Source organism: Acanthochromis polyacanthus, chromosome 13 (genome assembly GCF_021347895.1).
Source record: "Acanthochromis polyacanthus isolate Apoly-LR-REF ecotype Palm Island chromosome 13, KAUST_Apoly_ChrSc, whole genome shotgun sequence".
Lineage (NCBI taxonomy): Eukaryota > Metazoa > Chordata > Actinopteri > Pomacentridae > Acanthochromis > Acanthochromis polyacanthus.
This window is the reverse complement of record NC_067125.1, coordinates 10021910-10043991: the sequence shown is the minus strand read 5'-3', so window position 1 is coordinate 10043991 and position 22082 is coordinate 10021910. Positions and strand designations below refer to the sequence as shown.

The following is a 22082-nucleotide window of genomic DNA, read 5'->3' as shown; positions in this document are numbered from 1 at the left end:
GGCCGTGATTGGTTGGCTCGGCAGACAGATAGCCGATAGGCTCTGATTAATAGTTGAGGCCCAAGAACTTCCTCATTGATCAACAGGACAGGCAGCAGGAGGAGGAGGAGGAGGAGGAATGGCGGAGAGAGAAAAAGCATGCCCTGTCGCTCTGCAAGTGCTGGCTGATAATCCTGATAGTGGCTCTTGGAGTTTGTGGAAGTGTGTTTCTGGTTGTGAGTGTGTGTGTGCTTGTTTACTACAACAAAGGAGATGAAGGTTGTTAGAAACAGGATAAAATAGAAGCACTGCAGTGAAAAAGTGCTTCAGGTTTACTCTCCTTTCCTCCTCCTGCTCTCCTCTTTCTCTATGCTGAGGTGTATGATAGGATCTGTGAGTTTACTATGAATAAGAAAGCATGTATATTATCAAAGAAAACACACATACAGCCTATTTGGTGAGTAGCAAATGTCTAGAAAGGTCTTTATGCATGTAGATGAGTGTGCGAGTGTGAACTGAAATATAAAACATGTTTAATGTCTGGGAATTTGATTCACAATTATGTGATTGGTTAATTTTAACGCCCTTTTAATGCGTTTTATAGTGTTTGTTACAGTACCTAGGTATGTGTGTGTGTGTGTTTGTGTGCCTGTGTGTGCCCTCCTGCTGTTCTGTCCAACCTCCAGTTGATTGATGATCTCCACTCCCACGGGGTCAGCAGGGTCGTGACCTCCCACTTTTGACCCCCCTACAGAGAGACATACACACACACGGAAACAGATGGCCTTGGGACAACTGGTGCTTCCTCACCTTTCTCTCACAAACACCCTCCGATCTCGCCGTCACAAACACAACACAACAGAGCCACACATACACCCTGACAACACACAGTCATGTAACATCCGAACAAATCAAAATGACAGAAGAACATCCAGCAAAGTGTTCCAGATGAGCAGGTTTACTGTATTTCATCAAAAACATCAGATCAGTGTCTCTGAACTTTGATATGCAGTGATTGAAGAAAAGGGTTTCCAGCCTATGTAGCAATATCACACCCTAGTGACTCCACAGGGTTATGACAACTGATGAATGCTACAAAAACAAACCGTAACGTTTTATTTTATCGACACCACACAAAAATTAATGAGTAGAAAAGAGCTACCAAGTCATTGTTACTATAAATATGTAAGCAGAAACTGTCAAAACCTCCTTTGTAATCTCCACTCAAATACAGCATAATTTAACAACAAAATAATTGAAGATCAAGTACAAAATAATGACAGCAAGGACATCTACGACAGAAATCTAAATAAATCAAGCTGAAACAAAAAGCACGTAAACACACAGATCAGGTGCAGCCCTCTGAGATTGTTATAGATGGAGAGTGAAGAGGTGGAGAACCGGAGAGAGGAAATGGAGGACGGAGCGGAGCGGAGAGGCAGGCCAGATTATTAACTATTTCTTATCAGTTCCAGGGGACGGCGATAAGAGCTGATCAGGTTATAATGTGATGTGATCACACTGTTATTTTCTTCATCTTCTCCCCGGCAGCTGTCTCCAGCCAGCGGGCCACATGTTTCTCAATCTCCTGAGAGGTGAGAAGATGAGAAAATAATGTGTTAGAAATCACCAAAGATACATATTTCAGTTTACTTTTATGCTTCATCAAACTACCTCAAATTGTTGTGTTTCTGTTGTTGCAGGCATGACTTTAAAAGCAGATTTTGATGTAGAATGACTGAAATGTGATTCATAATATTATACCGAGTGATTCCTTTGACACCTTTGTGCAACATTTAGGAAGTAATAAAACAAAACCCCTTGCCGGTAAAAAAAAAAACAACAAAAAAAACACTACCGTTCAAAAGTTTGGGGTCACCCAGACAATTTCACATTCTTTATGAACAGCCACACTTTTATTCATGTGCTAACATAACTGCACACGGGTTTTCTAATCACCAATGAGTCTTTCAACATCATTAGCTAACACAATGTAGCATTAGAACACAGGAGTGATGGTTGCTGGAAATGTTCCTCTGTACCCCTATGGAGATATTCCATTAAAAATCAGCCGTTTCCAGCTGGAATAGTCATTTACCACATTAACAATGTCAATGACTGGAATTATGTTTAATTTAAAGCTAACTTCATTGAAAAAAAATGCTTTTCTTTAAGAAATAAGGACATTTCTAAGTGGACCCAGACTTTTGAACGGTAGTTTATAGATGTGTGGCAACTTAAAAAACCCACACACCAATGTAGAGCATCTTGCCATCAGAGCAGAATCAATGCTTCTTGCCGTTGACTCTTCAAGTCTCTGAACTTCTCTGGAGAAATGATTGCCTTTAATCAAAAAAAAAAAATCCCCTCATTTAATGCTTTGATGATGGTGGTGGAGAGTGCTGTCTACCACATCTCCCATAAGATGTTCAGATGTGTTCAGATCTGATGACTGTGAAGACCAGAGCATGATTCACATTGTTTTCATCAGATCATTCAGTGACCCTTCATGCCCTGTAGATGGAGGTATTGTCATCCAGGAAGAAACCACTTTGATTGTGATCTAAATGTGTCATCACAGGATAAAATAGATCACTCAGAACAACTCTGTTTTTTGACCTGCAGTAATCTTTCCCTCTAAGGGGACTGGTAGACCCAGACCATGCCAGCAATATGCCCCCCATAGCAGAACAGAGCTAATGGATCCCCTCATTGTGGGGATAAAGCATGCATATGCTCAAACTTATTTCTTGGTGGACTTGATCAGTGAGGTCCAAACACATCAGCACATAATAGCAACTTGCCAGTCACCAATTTCCAATTTGCCACAATCCAAAATTTACTCTGCTTTATCATCTGTTTTACTCAAAATGAGACCTTCATATACAAAATGAATATCATGCTGTCTTGAATCCAGTCCAATCCAAGCTCCACAGATGTTCTGGTGAGAGAACCTTGCTGTGGATCTTTGTTGATTTGACTTACATGTTTGTTATGATGTGACAAACTAAGGTGTTCATGCTGTACCTGTCTGGCTTTCCTGAGTGAGCGGCGGTCTGTGAATCTTCTGCTCGCCATGTCGGCACAGTGAGCAGTGTCCTTAATGAAGACCGTCTGAGCATCTTCTCCTTCCTCAGTCCTGTCCTGGACCACTGACAGCTCCTTCCATGGGTCAACCCCACCTGTGGAAACGATTATGCAGACATTTATGTCAATGTGGTTGCTCACCGCTGTTCTCATGTCTAATGAGGGAATGAGGGGTAGCTTCCTCAGAGCCTTTTACTCGCCAGAAAAAAATGATTACAGCTACATCTTACTGTTAATGCTTTACTTTGCTACTTTATTCAGTTGCTGTGATTCTGTTGATTTTGTCTCTTGTAATCTCACCGTTGACATAAAGGACTCTGTGCGTGTTTGGGTTGTCTCCTCCATAGTAGCTATTAGTGAAGGCGATGCGTGCAGGCAGAGAATGCTGGGAAACACCAAACACCATGGTACAGAGCTTAGTCTGAGTCTGCAGGGTCAACATCCCAGAGAACGGACAAGTGGCATCCTCACAAGTTTCATCTAAACACACATGGAAAAGAGTTCAGGACATGAAAAGAATGATGGTTGATTATATATATATTTTGGTGTGTGTGTGTGTGTGTGTGTTTTGTACAGAATCCAAACTCAGTGCAGGTCTGGTAAATCCACTGTCTCTCTGTCCTCCTGCCAGAGTGGATAGACATGTCCATCAGATCCTTCACTGTTTTCTCATGGGAGATGTCCAGACATGACTCCTCACTGCTGGAACGGTAGATCTGCAGAGTGCACAAACACACACAAAGAGAAAAAAAACAACAACACACACACAGAGAAAAAAAACAAAACACACAAAGACATAGAAACCCCTAATGATTACACCTTTTCCGTTGAACTCCCACAAGCACTTCCCTTGTGAAGAACTCATTAAAATGGTTCAGCAGTGACATCTGGTGGTAATATCCGTGCTTGAAAGGGGACAAAGGAGGCCTTCAGGTTTCCATACCTGTGAAAGTTTAATGAGGCGGCTGTAGGCTTCCATCTCCTCCTCATATTCCTCGCTGGCATTGGTCATAACGCCACACAGCTCATTAATAGACATGAGCACCCCTTCTTCATTGTACTGCACCGTTCCCATCATAATGTCAGCCAAGTTTTGCATCAGCTCAACCTAAGTAAGGGCGTGTGATAAGAGTTATGCTTCACTGTAGAGCATTTATTCTACCAAAAGTAGAATAAAAAACTGAGTAAAGTTTGATTAAGTGATACTCATCATCAATAAGGAGAGCAGGTAGGAAAAAAAAAACATCTAATTAAAAAATAGCCTGTATATAACACTGAAACTTCACACGCAAATGAGAGTGAAAATTAGTAAGCTAGTAAACAGAAAGAGGCATTATGCTCACAGTAGTTGATAAATAAACAAATAAAACTAAAGCTAAGCTAACTCAGAGTAACAAATACACAGTTCAGATCTGAAGCTAATAGCAGGCTAATGGATACATGACCGGAAAAGCTAAAAGCAGATAACCAGGGTAAAATACTTTACAGAAGGTAAAGAAAATGGTTAGAATATCATAAAAAATAATAGAAAAATGGTCAATACATAGCTAAAAGTAATGGACATGAAGTTAAGATGTCCATTAAGCCTAGCTCAGGGCTAGGCTTAATGGTTGAAATAGCTAAAATAGCTGGTTGAAATAACTAGCTGAATGTAATAGATTAAAAGTTAACCGTTTGCTAAAAGCAATGGTTGTAGGGTGATTTTAAAAATTGTTAGAATTAGTGAATAAACAATAATTAAAAGGCTAAAATTGCTCAAATTAGTGAATATATAGTTCAAATGTTAGTAGGCTAATGAGTAAATCATTATAGCAGAAACAGCTAAAATTATGTGACTGGTTGAAATAGTTAACAAAATGTAGTAGACAAGTGGTTAAAATGGTGAACAAAATGTGGTAGATAAGTGGTTAAAATGGTGAACAAAATGTAGTAGATAAGTGGTTGAAATGGGTGAAAGTAATGAGTAAACATTGAACGGTTAGCTAATAAGCTGACAGATAAACCGTAAATAGTAAACAAAGGTATCACATAAAAGATAAAAAGTAAAATAAATTGTTCAAATATTCACCTAAAAGGAATAAACAGTTCCTTAAAATAGTATGTCGACAAAGAGCAGTTTAAATGTTTAAAGTTTTGCTTTGTACAGAACAAATGTGAATATAACCAAGCCAAACACTGATTGCTCAGTTAAATAAAAAAATATTTGCAATAACAGGAGTCATTTTAATGCTGTACATATAATTTTAAAATAAATCAGCTATTTTAGAACACATGCAGTTGTTGAAAAGCTAGGCTATTGTACCTGGGCTGTGAAAAGGGTTTGAACCTGTGATTTAAATGACAAGTTGGCTTTCTGAAACACGTAGATTATCGTCACTGTCCAATAGTACGATCCAAAGGCATGTTTAGTGGTCCCATGTTGAATGGTCAAGTATGACCATGTGGTGTTAAAGAATACATTTTTAATCCTCACAAAAAATAGGTGTTACAGCTGGTGCATTGCCTCCCTTTTTTTAAAGCCTCACAGCTGCTAAGTTTTCCTAAAAACACTCCATGAACAAACCAAAGCCTTCACCTGGTCATCATGATCTTTAGGGATCTGACAGCAGCCAAAGTCTTTGGCCACCTGGCTGACGTTTCCACCCACCAGGGCTGCCTCCACTGCTGCAAACGCTTCCCGCACTTTAGCCAGACACTGCAGGAAAAGGATGAGGGTGAATTCAACAGAAAAAGCACCAGACAGGATTTAATTACTGTCACACGATGCACAGACAGGTGGCAGCCTTCACACCTTCTCTGAACCGCCAACTGCCTCATTCATCAGCCCCATGCCAACAATCTGAAACACAGGAAATGGCAAATGTGTAGGTGATAGGAAACTAGAATCAGTAGAATGATCTGTACCAAGTTTCTGCTCTGTGTGCAGAGATAACGGCAAAGTGAGAACACTGAGATAAAGCTCTTGGTCATATTTCTTCAAATTTGATGGAGTTAAACAATTTGACAAGAGGTTTTTAGAATAAACTTCTTGAAACTGTATTGTTTTTGGGCAGCAAAATAAATAAAAATGAAAATAGAATAATATCTTGATTATTTTTGACTATAATTTCCTGCTTTGTGGTGTTGAGAAATCTTCGAAACAGCATTTAGATAAGAATGTTCAAGGGTGGAAATGTATAGAAACTATTTTGTAATTCATATAGTTTGCTTTAAGTTTTGGTTTCTTTGTTTTATGTTCGTCCTAGTAGAACGTCAACACTATAACCATGGATTGTACTAGTTTACATTGTTGTAGGCAGAAAAGTCCAGCTTCGCCTTGACCGGAGCAGAGGACGCCACAGCTCCATACACCAGATTAGGAAACTGAGGAGTCAAAGAGAACGGAGACAGAGGAGTGACAAGAGATAAAAATGAGTCAATACGTAGACAGTTTTATTCATAATCTGTGGTCTATTTCCTCACGTGTGGAGTATGCAGAAAAGAGAATGCATCTAGTGCCTTTTAGAAACCAATAAGATGTGGGAGATCTAAGATTCTAGGACCATTTTCAAAGGTAAAGGATAAGACATGAAAAGATTACGACTAACAACAAACAAATCCAACTAACATGTTTTTGGATTCAAAGCGTCACATGTTGTACAGTCCCAAAAACACATCAGTGAGCCACATCACGGCACTCACTGTAACTTATTTAACAATTAAGGCTTATGATTGTCTACTTTTACCATGAATGCTATGATAGTGACCTGAAAGCCAACAAATGCACGTGACTTCCATTTCAGTAACATTGGTAAACCGTGGAAGCCCATTCCTGTCAATGTGATGGCAAAAACAGGTCCCGTAAATCAATATAATCAGAGACTTTCTTGAAATAAAGAGTTAATATCTCAGAACATGACTGTGTGATCAGTCACATTTGACAGGGCTCCTCTGTCAGTAATTACCTCAGCCATCCAACACTTCTGGAGCATCCATCTGTAGTCGTGCTGTTTGCCAGATGTTTGCAGCTCTTGGTCAGTGAAGGATGGCCCTTCAGCTTCATCTGTTTGATTTCATCTCTGCCAAATCTGGTCCTTCTGCAGCTTTCTCTCTTAAGTCTGGAGTTTGACATTTTGTGATTCTCCCAAAACCACTGAAACTTCATGATTTGTGATCTCACGCCTGAGTCAGTCTTTAAAGGTGGTTTCCACCCTCTTCTGTTGCTTTGGCATGTATGAGGAAACATATACATTTGCAAATATTGAGAATGTTTCTTGTTTTTTTAAGCTATTAACTCTATTTCAGGAAAGTTTCTCATTATAGGGACATTATAATGACTCACAGGACATTTTTTCCATCACATTGGTTTAAATGGGCTTTCATGAGACTCTACAAAACCCAATTGCGAATTTCTATTCTCTGTATAGAATGAACAGACAGAAAGCCGCAGACATAATAGAGAAAGCATGAAACACAGAGATGGATTAATTCATGTTTGGCCTTTCATAAGATTATCCACGATAGAAAAACTAGTAGGGGCACTGAAAGGACTCTGCTGAGACAAACATCTATTTTTTGTTGGTGAACTTGGAAGTTTCTAAGCGCAACCTTCAACAGTACTTGATGAATCCCTGTACTATTTTAAAGGAGATTCAGAACATCCTTTCTTATCTCTTTTAAGATGAGAGCAAAAGAGCGTCCTTTATAAAATATAGTCCCTCCACAATTCTGCAGAAATAGATGACTCACACTGCACCTCTTCTCGACCAGCTGATTCCTATCAGTGAACTTCAAAAGAAAGATTCCGATTTGATACGTTTTTGCAAAATGATGCAGAGAAAACTACATAATCTCCATGTACATGTTCTCATGAACACAGTGTCTGGTAGGAATTAATGTTATTTAAGGATGTCGTTTACAGATTTATTATTTAAAGTAAAAGATTCTGAGGTGCCATGTCTTCAAGCAAAGAGGCTTTATGGAGCTTTAAATGTTTTCAGAGTGTCATATCTGACCTTTCCTCTAAACCAGGCGGACAGAGCTCCAGAGTACGAGCCTCCAAAGCTGATCCAGGTGTTCCTGCGACTCAGATTGAAGCTTTGACTGATGTGCTGGTGGAATACAGCCAAGTCAGTGAGCCTGAACCAAAGAGAACAAAATACTGAAAATATGGACTTTTGGCACATGGGACATTTAGACGCAAAGACATGGGGAGTTCAATAGGCAGAGGACAAATGTAAAAGGCTTTCAAAAACACACCAGCTTCCTCACACTCGTCAATACACTCAAAGAAAATGAGAAATAGTTTAAAAAGCCGATATCTGTCTTAGCCCTCGTGTCGTCCTGCGGGTCAAAATTAACCACTTTTAAAGTTTGAAAATGTGGGGAGAAAAAAAACCATTTTCACAGTGAAACTTCTGGTGTCCACATTTTCAACATTTTTGGGAAGTCTTAGAACATTTTTGGTGAAAAAAAAAATGTTCAAAGAAACGCTAAAAATCCCGCAAATTTCGCTGGATTTTTTAATGAATGTTCTTAAAGAAAATATTCAAAGTTTTACTCGTATATATTCAATCACTTTAGGTATTTTTAGGATTTTTTGGAGGATTTTTTTTAAAAAAAGTACATTTACAAGAATTTTCTCGCCACATTTGGGGGATTTAAAAAAAAATTCAAGCAAACTTAAGGAATTATTGGAATTTTCCTCCCGAAGGTTTTGCAAATTCTTAGAAATATTATTTTTTTCAGACACGGAAACAATATTTTTTTGGTGTCCATAAATGAGGACAACAGGAGGGTTAAGGATGTTCTTTTTTTCACTGATTGACCTGGAAAATATTTTCAAAATGCTTTAGATTTTTATTTGATTTAGTTTTAAAGGAGCTTGAAATGCCCATATGTCCATGACTATGATTTGTGCTGAATGTGATTGGGTTGGAGATGCCCATAATACACAAAATGCTAAAAAAAAATCTTATGATGCAAATGTTTGATCATTGTTTGCCTTATATGATTATGATTTGTTGCTACTGGTCTCATACAGTGAACTAGATTATTGGAGGCAAACTAAATACTAAAACATTAACAATCACTCCGACATGAAGAGAAGAAAGTGATCTGAAAAAAACTAAAAAGAGACAGATGCACATACATATGCAATAAGACAGAGGAAGAGGGGAGAAAAGCGGAGTGAACACACACACACATGCTAGAATAGAGCTAACACTAACGCCTGCTGGCTGCTCAGGTCTGCCAGGTTCTCCGTTTTGAGGCCATCAGGGTTGATGCTGTCGCCATAGAAACGGTGCTCCAGAGCCAGTAGCAGAGCCCCGTGCTCCTCAGCCATGTCAACATGGTGACCTGGGAAAATATGTTCAGAGCAGATAAGATTCAGAATGTACCAAGGTTCAGTCATTTTAGCACAAAATGCAGCTGCAGCATGTGAAAGGATTCAAAGTGAATAAAGAAGTTAAGATGTGTGACGAGGTGATGACCATCAACACCTTCGATCCCCCACAGGTACGTAAAGGTAACATTCTGTTAGCAGAACAGTGGGAAAAATAGAGTAGATGATATCAAAGATTTGATTCATTTCATTTCATTTGTTATCATTACAGTTTTCTTACTAGATTTCCTCTGATTTTAGCTTTGGATTGCACCCTAAAAATGTTGCAGATGATGAAGATGTGTGAAGCAATATTCCTATCAAAACAAAGAGACATGTGGTGCAAGCAAATTAAAGGGGAGTCAGTAAATGTAGAAACAAGAGCAAGGAACGATGGTGAAATAACAAAAAAAATGGAGAAAATTGACGCTCAAGAGAAACAATAAAACACTGTGAATTACATCGTAAATACCTCTTTATTTACAGTCTTTAAAAAAAATTATTAGACCGCCCTGTTTTCTTCAACTCCTTGTTTATTTTAATGCCTGATACAACTAAAGGTACATTTGTTTGGACAAATATGACAACAACAAAAATACAGTGCTCCCTCGTCTGTCACCAGGGTTACAGTCCACAAAGTAGCGACCTTATTTATTTGAATATTTATGTATATTTTCAGGTTTTATAAACCCTCCCACGCACAGCAGAGCAACACTATGCGCAGCAATCAGACGTCTATGTGAAATAGACAAAGCCAGATGCTGAATGCTGCTACACACAGAGACAGAGGAGACTGAAGCTACGGTCGCTGAGCCAATCAGTGCCCAGCTGCACGCATTTTATTTTCATTAAATGTTCTTTTATTATGTTTAAATTACATTTATTTTTTAAAATCTAGTTTTCTATCATTTTTTTCAGATTTTTATTCTAGAAAATGCTTATTTTGCCTCAAAAATTATTTAAAATAATGTAGCTATCACAAAGCTGAACTGTGATTGAACTGTTGTGCTGCAATGCACTATGGGAATTCTAGGTGTTGGGGGTTTAAATGTTATTATTGTGGTTTATGTTAATGTTCCAGTGTGGTTAGTGTTTTGTTGCGTTTTTGTGATTTAGTCTAGTGGTATGCTGTCAGGACCGTATGAAGTGTAGTGTGTTCAGTGACTTCCTGCCACATTCTCTGTATTGCTGGTGTCTGTGTGTGTCCAACTAAAAGCATGCTTTAGTTGCAGAGTGCATTAAAAGTAGATTTCTTGCAGCCGATGTTCTTAAAACGCAGCTCACCACAATAATAAATACATACAAATGCTTAAATGCCGCAAAATCCTGCGATATACCAAAACATCCACTATACCAAATGCAACTTTAAAATCCACAATACAGTGAGACCATGAAAAGTGAACTGTGATATGACAAGGGACCACTGTAGCTCACAAGAGTTTAACTTAAGTGCTGATATCCAGCAATTTTCCATGGTTTTCTTGATAACCAAAATCACTGAAGTTCTTCCATCAACAGCTATAGCATTGTACTGTAAAAACAGCTTTTAGGCATTCCATGTTTTCTTTTCTGCTTGTTTTAGTCTCATGATACACACAGGAGTTAGTACTGATTCATAACTATTGTTTCTGATGGCTGCAGCCTTGCGTCTTGGCATGCTCTCCACCAGCTTCTGACATTGTTCTGCTGTCACAGCAGCCCATTCCTGTTGCACAATTTCTAACTAATTGGCTTTGTTTTGGGGCTTGTGGTTCTCCATTTTGCATTTGATGATTTTCTACAGGTTTTCAGTTGGATTTAGATCTGGTGATTGAGCAGGCCACTGGAGGCAGGAAAGAGTTTCCAGCTGATAGAAGATTGTTTTCAAGAGTAGCCCCGAACATGACCTGGTTCATTCGCCCTGTTCCACCCATCCTGAAACTACCCCAGATCATCACTAATTTACCCCCATGTTTTACTGGAGGGGCAAGGCAGTCTGGTTTGTAGCTTCTCCAGACTTCCTCCTAACCAGTAAGTTGGCTGGAGTGGGCATCAACTGAAAACTGGATTCATCAGTGAAGAGAACCTTAGCTCAATCATCAACAGTCCAATCCATGTGATCCCCAGCAAAGAGTAACCAGGCTTTCCTCTGCCTGTCATTGATGAAGGGCTTCTTCTGTGTCCTGTGTGAGTTCAGACCAGCTTCATGAGGTCGGTTTCCAACTGTCCTTGCTGAACAAGTCACATTTATCCACAGTGTTCACTCATTTTTAAGTTCCCTGGAGGTCTGAGGATGATTCCTGACACAGGAACGGATGAATGACGGTCATCTGGTGGGTAGAAAGACATTTCCTACCCAGCTAGCAGTTTGGTAGAATCATGTTGGGCTCGTTTTTTCTTGGTGTAATGAATGCCTGTCTTGGAGATCTTCAGTTTTTTTTTGCTACTTGTCTCTCACTCATGCCAATTTCCAGCAGTGCCAAGATGGCTGCCTTTGTGGCTTCACATAATTCTTTTTGTTTTAGGCGTTATGTGAGAGCTGACAACTTCTGAGTTGTGCTACAGCTTGAATGTAAGCAGGAAACCACTCTAGACCTTTGCATGTGCAGTGCTGTGCATGACATGAAATATCCTAGGAATAAAATTCAGCTTAAGCATGCAAAATAGGACATAAAGTATTATGTAATCAGCTGCATTTTTGTAGTATTCATTCCTTTCCTCAGGTAATATACCTTTAGTGGTACCAAGCATTAAAGTGAACAAGAAATTGAAGAAAACAATTGTGGTCTAATCATTTTTCCATGATCTTGTCAGAAAGTACATCATTTACAAAAAACTCTACTCCTTTCCTTCTTTAATTCTGCATTTTATCAAATCGGAGTGAAATTCAACTGTTGATAAAGTTTTTGCCCATCTGATAGATGCCAACATGAACAATGACTTGCAACTCATGATTATTTTAATAGATTGCGTAATAAGTTTAGTGTTTGCTGTAGAAAATGCCCAAAACTAGTGAAAAATGGCTATCACACTTTTTGCCGTAATGAAATGTAATATCTTGTTTTCTGTCATCAACAGTCCTAAATGCAGAGATATTTAGCCTGTTGAAGCCAAAACTGTCACACTTAAGGGTTGTCTTGTTCAAGTTATAACCGACCAAGTGACTCATCATTTCTAAACGGACATACATAAAGCTGCAGTTATTAAGGTATTCATATCTCTTAAATCATAAACGATATGACATCTATAGTTTGAACGTATTTTAAATTACACTTATCGAGGCTGTTTTTTCCTGACTAGATCCTTGCTTGTGCTGTATTTAATCAGATGTACGTCGATTTGGATAAAAGTGGCTGAATGAAATTGTAGAATTGTAGAAATTGTAAATAATCTTTGCTTTCATTATTTCTTGTATGTTGCTTTTAAGTTGGAATTAAGTTTATTTCCGCTATTTTCGAACCTCCAATTTTGAGTAAAAATATGATATGGACCACTGAGTAACATACATCCTAAAAAAAGGAAAACAAAAAAACACCACAGTATTCTAAAAAATCATATATGTACTCAGACCATTACTGGAGAATAAAGTCGCTTTCTCAGTTTTTATTTCTTTCCTTTCTGCTCCTACGTATGTGAGAGATATGCTTGGTACAGACAGAACACAATTTAGAGCAGAAGGACATGAACCGCTTTCAAACAAGTATCACCTTACTACAGATATGACGCTTCACTAATGGTGTTTGCACTTTCATTTCACAGTTTCTGAGGATGTGTTGAAAAGTTTTATTGGCCAGTCTGACCTTTGAAAGTGCAGGTGTGGACAGGTGAAGACATGTGCTGCATCTTTCAGTACCTGCCAGAACATCAAACTCATAGATGGGCCCTTCTCCTCCAATGAACAGAAACACTGGACCATCAGGACGCTGCCAGTAGGCTTCGTTCACAAAGAACCTCTGGAAGACAGAAAGACAGAGATTTACATTAAAAAAAAAAAAAAAGTTCTGTTCATGTTCGCCTAAAACAGCAGCAGTGCACAATCATGGCCTTGGTGTAAGTAATCCTTTACTAAATGCTGCAGTGCACAGATTTGCACATTGTCAGCCTCAAATGGTTGGGAGAGCTAAAGAAGCTGAATATTTCATTCATGTTGTCAGGAAACGTTGTCTTGTCACTCTCTGGTGGGTTTGGAGAGGTGAATAGGTTGATTCAGCCCTGATTTCTCTAAATCAAGTGCCCACATTCTCTTGTCTATAGAACCAAACGAAATGAAACGAAAGCAAAAGAGTAGAGTGGGACAGGAGATTTGTTTTACTGGAGTCTTTTTTGTGACTGAAGCTGACAAGGCCGCTCCTTTATAAACTTTACTGCAGTCAAAACAGTCCTCAGAAGCAGTATGATGCCGTCTCATTTGATGCTTTAAATAAAATACGGCCTTCTTCTAAGAGATATAAGATTTCTTTGATCAACACATTGAACTTTCATAGTCACATGTTGTGTGAAGAAATGCAGGGGCCCAGATGTGAAACCCACAAAAATGGTATCAGGGGGATTTGAAATTGGCGGTATATGTAAGAAAACCCTCAAACATCTTGCAACTGAAGGAATTTTACATGAGCAGGAGTTTGAAATTTCAGCAAATTGGTGCCAAAATGATGGAAATCCTGCAAAATACCTTCAAGAGAGGATTTCTGTTCAAGGGGGTAATCCTAACTTCTGGTGCCAAGGGTGCACTTTATCCACCACGCTATATTGCTTCTATTGATATTGGAATTAAATAAACCGTAACAAAAATTACATTTCTTGAGGTATTGCTGAAGTGTACCACTTCAATTCTAAGCATTACATCAAAGAGAACCAATGCTTTCTTGTTCAAATATGCCAAAAATGTTTTTAAAAAGTCTTCTTTTTTCCTATATTTTTCACACGATTGCATTTGTTCTGATCTTTGTTTGATCTTCTCTACCTGAGTGAAGGTGTTAACATCCTGTCGGTTGAAATGATTCAGAGGCTGGTGGATCCAGGCCTCCTTCACGTGTTGTAGAGGCTGCTGACCGCTGGCTGTGAGCGTCAGGAGAAGCTGCTTGTTCTTCTGCAGCTGGAGTTCACGCACACGCTGTTTGATCGTCCTCAGAATCCGACCTGCCGGTAAAAAGAAACAAAAAGCAGGAAAAAAAGAGCAAGACAACTATGAGCACAGTTTGTATGAGCCCAGTTTGATGTTCATGTCACTGTTGACAAAACTCTTCCTACAAAATACATGATCTATTTCAGGAACAATCTGAGAATAGTTTCCCAAGAGACCCACTATAACCACCAGCATTTAGTTTGTTATCTCTTGTAGCTGGACTACAAACATAACTAAACCTGCAAACAAGTACTCCAGCACAACTCAGACCAAGAAGGTTTCAGAATCAAGTTGACTGGCAAAGCAGGAGCAGTGAATACAAGTGACTGGACATGCCCAGATAAGAGCTTCAGACAGTACCGCTACCATCTGATCGGAGCCAGTCTGGAACCACAAGCTTCTGTCTTTTCCCAAAATATTCATGAATGTAGAAATATAAAAGTTAACCTTCTGCCATATTTAAAATACAAGTGCGATTTAGACACATTAAAACCAAAAAATATAATTATTCACATTATTTTTTATTTCGTTTCAGGACAAAACCAAAAATGTATGTAGCCATAAAATCCATTAACACATTCAGTGGAACATTCATCAACTCACCAGAATCAACATAGCTGAAGAGCAGCAGAGGGATGAGACAGCGGACCAGTGAGAAAAGCATCTTAACCATCAGCTCAGGGTACTTCAAACTAAATTTAATGTTTATCCAATGTATAACACTCTAAGACTCTGGAGCATCTCATCACTCTGATCCCTATATAGTCTACAGGAGGGGCCACGCTGAGGAAACAACACCTGTAAACTGGCTGTGATATGAGCTGAGCATCATTGTTATGCTCTACATGTAGCACATCAAGAAAATGGACTAGTGTGTGTGTGTGTGAGAGAGAGAAAGAGAGTCTGTATGTGTATTTGCCATATACAAGCTGCTCAGCAAAGTATAGCGTCAGCCTGGTGATGTAATTAGACCTCCCTGCCTTGTAATGGCTTTTTTGTGATGGATGAGTTACTAGAGCAGTTTTCCACCGTTTCCGACTCTCGAGCTGCATCGTGTAGAAGCCATCAGAAGAACTGTTCCATAACTTCATTTGATTTCAAATGTTGCTCTTTAACTTCTACATGACAATATAAAATAACAATTAGAATGAGTTACGTGATGGATGAAAGTTAGCATTTGACATTTGATTTGGGTATTTGTTTAAATATAATAAGTATAAATGTGCTACATTTCATACCGGCTGCACAGTGGCTTGGTGGTTAGCACTCTCATCTTGCAGCTAGAAGATCTCCTCTTTGTGTCTTGGCTTGGGCCTGGGATCTTTCTGCATGGAGTTTACATGTTCTCCCTTGTGGTGTGGAGATGACAACTCCCATCCACCAGGTCCTCAGGTGGTAGATAGAGGAACGGCCCTCAGATATGAGGGCTAGCTGCAAATAGCAGTCCCGGACCAAATCGTGGGTTGCCCTTTGGCAAGCCATACCACCCGCCTGTCACCCGTTGCAGGTTGACATGAAGATCCATTTGGGAAGCAGGAATGGTGATAGCATTGGTGGGTCAACATCAATAGACAGCTGTTTCTGTCAATGATGGCTGTTTGTGAAGCGGATGAAATGTAAAGAGTCAACAATTATGAAACTCTGCCCCCTTCAGTGGGGAACTGCTCCTGTGATAGTCTTGGCAAGTCATCACAGTATTTATGCTACTACAAATTCATGATGCATTCAGATTACATCTCCATGGTTGAAGTACATGCTGCTTGGTCCCTACATGGTTATGATGAATCCCAAAAACTTCCATTGATGAAGATAATCCAAATCCTTCCGGACGGGTATCTTCTGAGATCAGAATCATGAAGGGACTCTCCCGACCAAAAAGACCCTATTTCATTGGCACTCTAAATTGTCACACTCTGTGTGCATTCAAGAACACAGACACGTACATTAAGAATAGCATTAGAATTGCCCATGATCTTGGCTCAAACACATCGTTTACTGCATCTGCCTGGAGAAACGAAGCCGGAGCATCAGTCGGTGGAATTGGGATTGTAGTTCAAAATCATCTCCTTCCCCTTCTTACAAATGTCACAAGAGTTAGTAAGCGCATCGTCACGGCAGTGCTTAAGGGAAACCCTATAACAGCCATCATCTCCTGCTACTCTCCACACAACAACCCCCCAGTAGAAGAAGCAGAGGAGTTTTACCAACAGTTCAGTGATACAGTCTCAGCAATACCACTGCATGCCATGCTCTTAGTTGGAAGAGACTTCAATGGTCATATTAGAGGAAAATTCTCATATCACTAGTCAACAAACAGAAATGGCTCCATGTTAGAGGACTTCCTACAGCAGCATAATCTCTTGGCTGGAAACAGTGTTTCAGAAATCTTCTCAGGCTCTGGACCTGCAGACACCCAGTTGGCCATCTGTCATAGATCGATTTCATCCTGCACAGGAAATGCTGAAGAAATAGTATTCATGACTGTCAAGGCCATTCTTCTCTGCTCCTATTGGTGGCGACCACAAAATCATTACTGCTACTGTCCAACTTAGCCTCTGTACATAAAAGAAACTTAGCACCAATAATCTCAACTGGCGGGCTTTGAAAGAAGACGAAGAGCTAGAAAATACAATTGATGATTTAATATTGGAAAAACTGAATCCTCTCTCAGGCTGAAAAATCATGTACTTCTGTTGTGTCCATAAGCAACAAGGTTGGGAAGGAGGAGTACTTACCACAGAGACTCCCACGTGCAACACCTACTGTGGATAGTTCACCAAGGAGAAAAGAAATAGAAGAAACTCTCAAAGCAGCTTCTTCAAATTTAACAAAGCAGCAATCAACTTTTGACAAGCTTGAGGATGACCACATTAACAAAACTCTTGCTGAATTTGAGGTCAGTGATAGCAAGCAAAAGGGACCTACCGGTAACGGGCCACGAGCGGCTCACAGGTCGGACTAGACACACAAAACGCGGCCTGCGTGCAGCTCACTTCTAGCGCACCACGGTGACTCTATGAGGATAATAAATGGCTACTATAACAATAACACACGAAAACTGCCTTAAACAAAGGGCAAGCGATGCAGCAACTGCTACCTTACCTGTTGGCAAAATGTAAACAGGAAGTGAGCCGAGCAGGAGCGTGCCCCTGACGTCAAAGCAAGAGAATGGCGAGTAACCATTGCCCAGCTTTATAGTGTGTCCTCCTAACATGATTGGTTAATGGAAGTCACAGGAGCAAAACACTAGCCAACCCAAAGCCAAGATGCAGCACTCATTCATTCTGCTACAGAACATTTCTGCAGTAGTGAAGAAGTACTTGAAGTACTTCAAGGAGACCCTCTAGCACCTTTCCTGTTCATCATCTGCTTAGACTATGCACTGAGGAATGCAGTCTTACCCTCCGATGGCCTGACCCTAAAGCGTCGTCAAAGTAGAAGACACCCTGAAGAAGTCCTCCCAGAACTTGCTTTTGCAGAAGACCTTCTGCATTGGGGAGAGTGAGAATCAAGATGATTGGACTCTTCCTGAATGCTGGGAAGACGAAGTTCATGCACCTTTACCCAAGATCTGAAGACAGATTGCATGTACTAGATAGGTTTGAAATCAAAAAAGTTGATGATTTCCTAAATCTTGGAGGCAACACCAAAACAGCACATGATATAGAAACAAAAACTGGTAAAGCTTGGGGAGCATTAAACTGTGTCAAAAATATGGGTATATTCCTATTATGACAACAACTAAAATGAGAGTATTCAAGGTGTCAGTGGAATCCATCTTACTCTACGGATCTGACTCCTGGTCAGGAAGGTTCTCTTAAGAAGAAATGATGGGACTTATACCAGAATGCTACGGATGGTATAAAAGATCTCCTGGAAATCGCACTTCGCCAACAAGTCGCTAAACAGTCTAACTAGCTAAACAAGAAAGAAATGAGCTTTTTGAAACATTGTTTTGATTGTGTTCTTTTTTATTAAATTTAGATAATCATGACAGACATTTTTTTGGCAATATATCAAATTTTATATGGAACAAAAAATTGTATCTGTGTCCGAGAAATGCATTTCAACTAAGTTACCCATTACAAAGACACCTCTCAAGGAAGTGTGTTAATTCCAGATCACATGACCTGCTCCACATGATGTCATTTCCTCCTGAAGAAAAGACTGGAAAGACTCCAAGGCTTTCTGTGTTATTGAAAATAAAGTAGTCTGTGAGTCAAATGTGGATTTATTGCATGTCAACAGGTTTACGACACTTTATTTATAAACAACTTTCCTTTTCAGTCTTACTCAACTCTATATATAATATTTAGAAGATTCTCTCTCGAAAAATGCCATGTGGTGTTTGGTTGTAGGTGGCCATGTTGATTTTAGGCCTGAAAACAGCAAAAATGCAAACTATGATACCTGTCAACTATGTTACAGAAAGTCCCGCAATTATACATTGGCCCTTGCATTTCTGTCAATCTCTTCATATGGAATAGATTATCATTTAAATGTAGAACATGTACAGCATGAATGTTTGGCTCCTCTGATTTGACCTAGATCCTCCCCACAACTGTTCCACTGAACAGACTCACAGGTTTTGCTGCATGTATTCAAGGAAAACATTTTTGCTCCTCTTGCATTATTAAAAAAACAAAAAAAACATTGTCAAATGTACTTAGAACATGCATCTTGATTATTGTCAGTATCATACTGAATATCATTATGAAGTTTCCACTTGAGAAGTGGTGAAAACCACAGAGGAGGAGGAGACTATGCGTGATTGCATTCTCACTGTTCTTATCCTATCAACATGGTGGTGGTGGTGAATCAGTTTGTGCCACATTTAGATTTGACTTTTAACTTTCTCAGAGAAATGAGTGAAAAATTTCCCTTGTAAGACCACAGATATTTCAATATAGGCCATCGTTTAATGCATTTCATCAGGTCAGGTTAAACAGCCAAATAAACAAATGCAGTGGTTCTATTTAACAGCAGGGACAAGGTACAAGAATAAAGGATTTACTACGATTGCCACTGAAGAGCTGGTACTGAGGAGATCTTTGGCTTTGTTGGGTTTGTCTCAGTAATCAAATGTTTTAAGATCCTCTTCTTACTCAGTAAAGTGCCTTGAGATGACTTATGTTGTGAATTGATGCAGTATAAATGAAAGTGAGAAGAGTCAAATTGAAATATGTTAGCAGATTATTGCACATCCAGCTGTGCTATAAAATATAACTGTACCTTTGAATGAATGTAGTCTTCAAGTGCATGTCAGTGTAACCTGTATTGTGCCAATATGATGATGTGCACTATGTAGAATTTTTAGGTTTTCTGAGCTGTGGAATATCTTGAAAACATGCATGTGTGCCAAAGCAGCACCAGATATCGTCAATCAATGAAAATTATGAGCAATAATGGAACAAGCAGCACAAACAACACCATTGGATGATAGTCTGTTTACAGTAAAAGCAGCTTTAAGCAGTTAATGATCATTTACATGCAAACGACCAAAAACCTTTTACTGATATGATCTGTGTAAGATTGACTAATATCAGAAGATATTTTCATAAAATGTTGCAATAAATTTGCATAATGTTCACTCACTTAGAGAGCAATGAATACTGGATATGTCACAGTAAAACTAAATAAGTCAGTTTGTCAGTTATTTACTATCTGTGTTACTATCTGTGTTATTTAACCCAAAAATGTGTTTATTAACCAGATATTGCATTTCAAAACCACATAAAACATGAAAAAAGTAAACTGTTGATTCATTTACGTCAGTGAGCACAACTCTTGGGTTGAGACACAAGAGTTTCCTGTTCCATTTTTAACATCTACCCTCCCAGTTGAACTGCTGATCACACAGATAGAGAGCAGAAAGAAGAACTACTGAGTGGTGTGTGAAGGTACAACTTTCACTCAAGGACTCAGAAACATTGCTTTTCTCAAAAAGTCGACATGAACAACACCACTGAGGACGAGCCACAGCCAGTCTACGCTGTGCTCTTTGGCTGCATCATGGCCCTTGGTCTGCCTCTCAACGCTGTTTCTCTGTGGATTCTGCTTCGTCGCCACAGCCTCAAGTCACCCAACGCCGTCTTCATGGTCAACCTGGCAATCTCGGACCTGCTGCTCGTCATCTCCTTACCCATGAGGGTCTATGTCTATGCAACAGGTAACTGGCCTTTTAGCAGCACAGCGTGCCTCGTTACAGAGGCACTCTTTTACACCAACATCCGCTCCAGCTCTATCTTCATCACCTTCATCAGCGTGGACCGGCTGCTGGCTGTAGTTTATCCTCTGAGGTCACGGCATCTTCGAACCTCAACCAACGCATGGAAAGGTGCTGGATTCACTTGGCTCATTTTGTTGGTGACAAGTATCTCAGTGACGGTGACGCTTTCAGGACAACCACCACATAACCACACCTGTTTTGTACCACATGATACAAATGATACTGCTCCTAAAATATCATCAGCCGATTTTCTTGATCCTGTGGTAGTGTCCATCCTGCTGGCAGTCAACGTTGTGTGCACTGCTATGGTGTTGTGGACTCTACGCAGTCATCTCAGTGACTCTGCAAAGGTCAAGAACAAGATGAATGTAATGCTGATTTTTGTGCTGAACTTGCTCATATTCACCATATGTTTCTTACCTGTGTCAATTAGTTTGGTTACAGTTCATAACCGTTTGTCATTGATATGTCTTGCTGCTGTGAACTGCTGCCTGGATCCACTGTTGTATTATTTTTCTTTTGATGCCTTCTGGAAGAAAAAAGAAGATGTGGAACTATCATGAGAATAGGACAAAAAGAACATATTTACATGAGGTGGTGTCAGATCTCCAGTGGGATGTTGTGGTTTTCCTATTTTCCTGCAAAATATGGAGCATGGGATGTACATTTGGCGACAAGCTAGACTATGTGATGCTTTTACATTTGTCTTTATACCAAGAAACCAAAAATTATTGGTAAAATGACAAATGTGCATTATTTTTTAAACCAGTTTTCTTCAGCTGCTTATGGGTTCTTATTTATTTTACAGACATAACTGATCTTCTCATCATTTACCAGAAGGTAAAACGACCTTTGACATGGTTTATCATGATGCTTTTAATACTAGTGCTAATTATATTCCTCTTCACTGTATGATAATGTTGGTGGTTGTACCTCTCTGTAAAGAGTAACGCCTCATTGCTGACATTTGACTCACTCTTATCTTTAATGCAAATCAGTTTTTAAATGCAATGTGCTTTCGTTCTGTTGATTCATTTTTCAAATCTTAAATGCTTTAATTATTGTTTGTCTTATTTTTCTAAATTTGCTTTAATATTTTTATTGTTATCCAAGTTTCTTATTCATGTGTGTACATCTTTAGTTTTCTTACTTGGCTGCATTGTAGATGAGGCCTCCACACTTGAGTGTATTCCAACTTGAAATAAAGATTGAAAACAACATTTATTAACCATTTGTTTGCATCCAGTGTTTTTTTTTTTTTTTCCAGTCATCAGAACTGAACTGAAGTTGCATGTTTAACATCCCTTCAGATTTTCATG

At 39.3% G+C, this 22082-nt stretch overlaps 2 protein-coding genes across 2 annotated transcripts; one reads left to right on the top strand and one right to left on the bottom strand.

Moving 5' to 3' along the window:
- Positions 1–977: 977 nt before the first annotated feature.
- LOC110952877 (serine protease 16) lies at positions 978–15722 on the bottom strand. The gene is made up of 13 exons (XM_022196627.2): positions 15138–15722; positions 14373–14548; positions 13263–13362; positions 9276–9405; positions 8061–8184; positions 6352–6429; positions 5858–5905; positions 5642–5761; positions 4010–4174; positions 3641–3782; positions 3367–3546; positions 3007–3161; positions 978–1567 (listed from the first exon to the last, which is right to left on the bottom strand). Exons 1-13 carry the CDS (start codon positions 15205–15207, stop codon positions 1496–1498), a joined length of 1560 nt encoding a protein of 519 aa, XP_022052319.2. The 5' UTR covers positions 15208–15722; the 3' UTR covers positions 978–1495.
- LOC127536920 (lysophosphatidic acid receptor 6-like) lies at positions 15718–21933 on the top strand. The gene has a single exon (XM_051958362.1). The coding sequence runs from the start codon at positions 20487–20489 to the stop codon at positions 21324–21326; it is 840 nt and encodes a 279-aa protein (XP_051814322.1). The 5' UTR covers positions 15718–20486; the 3' UTR covers positions 21327–21933.
- The last annotated feature ends 149 nt before the right edge of the window (positions 21934–22082 follow it).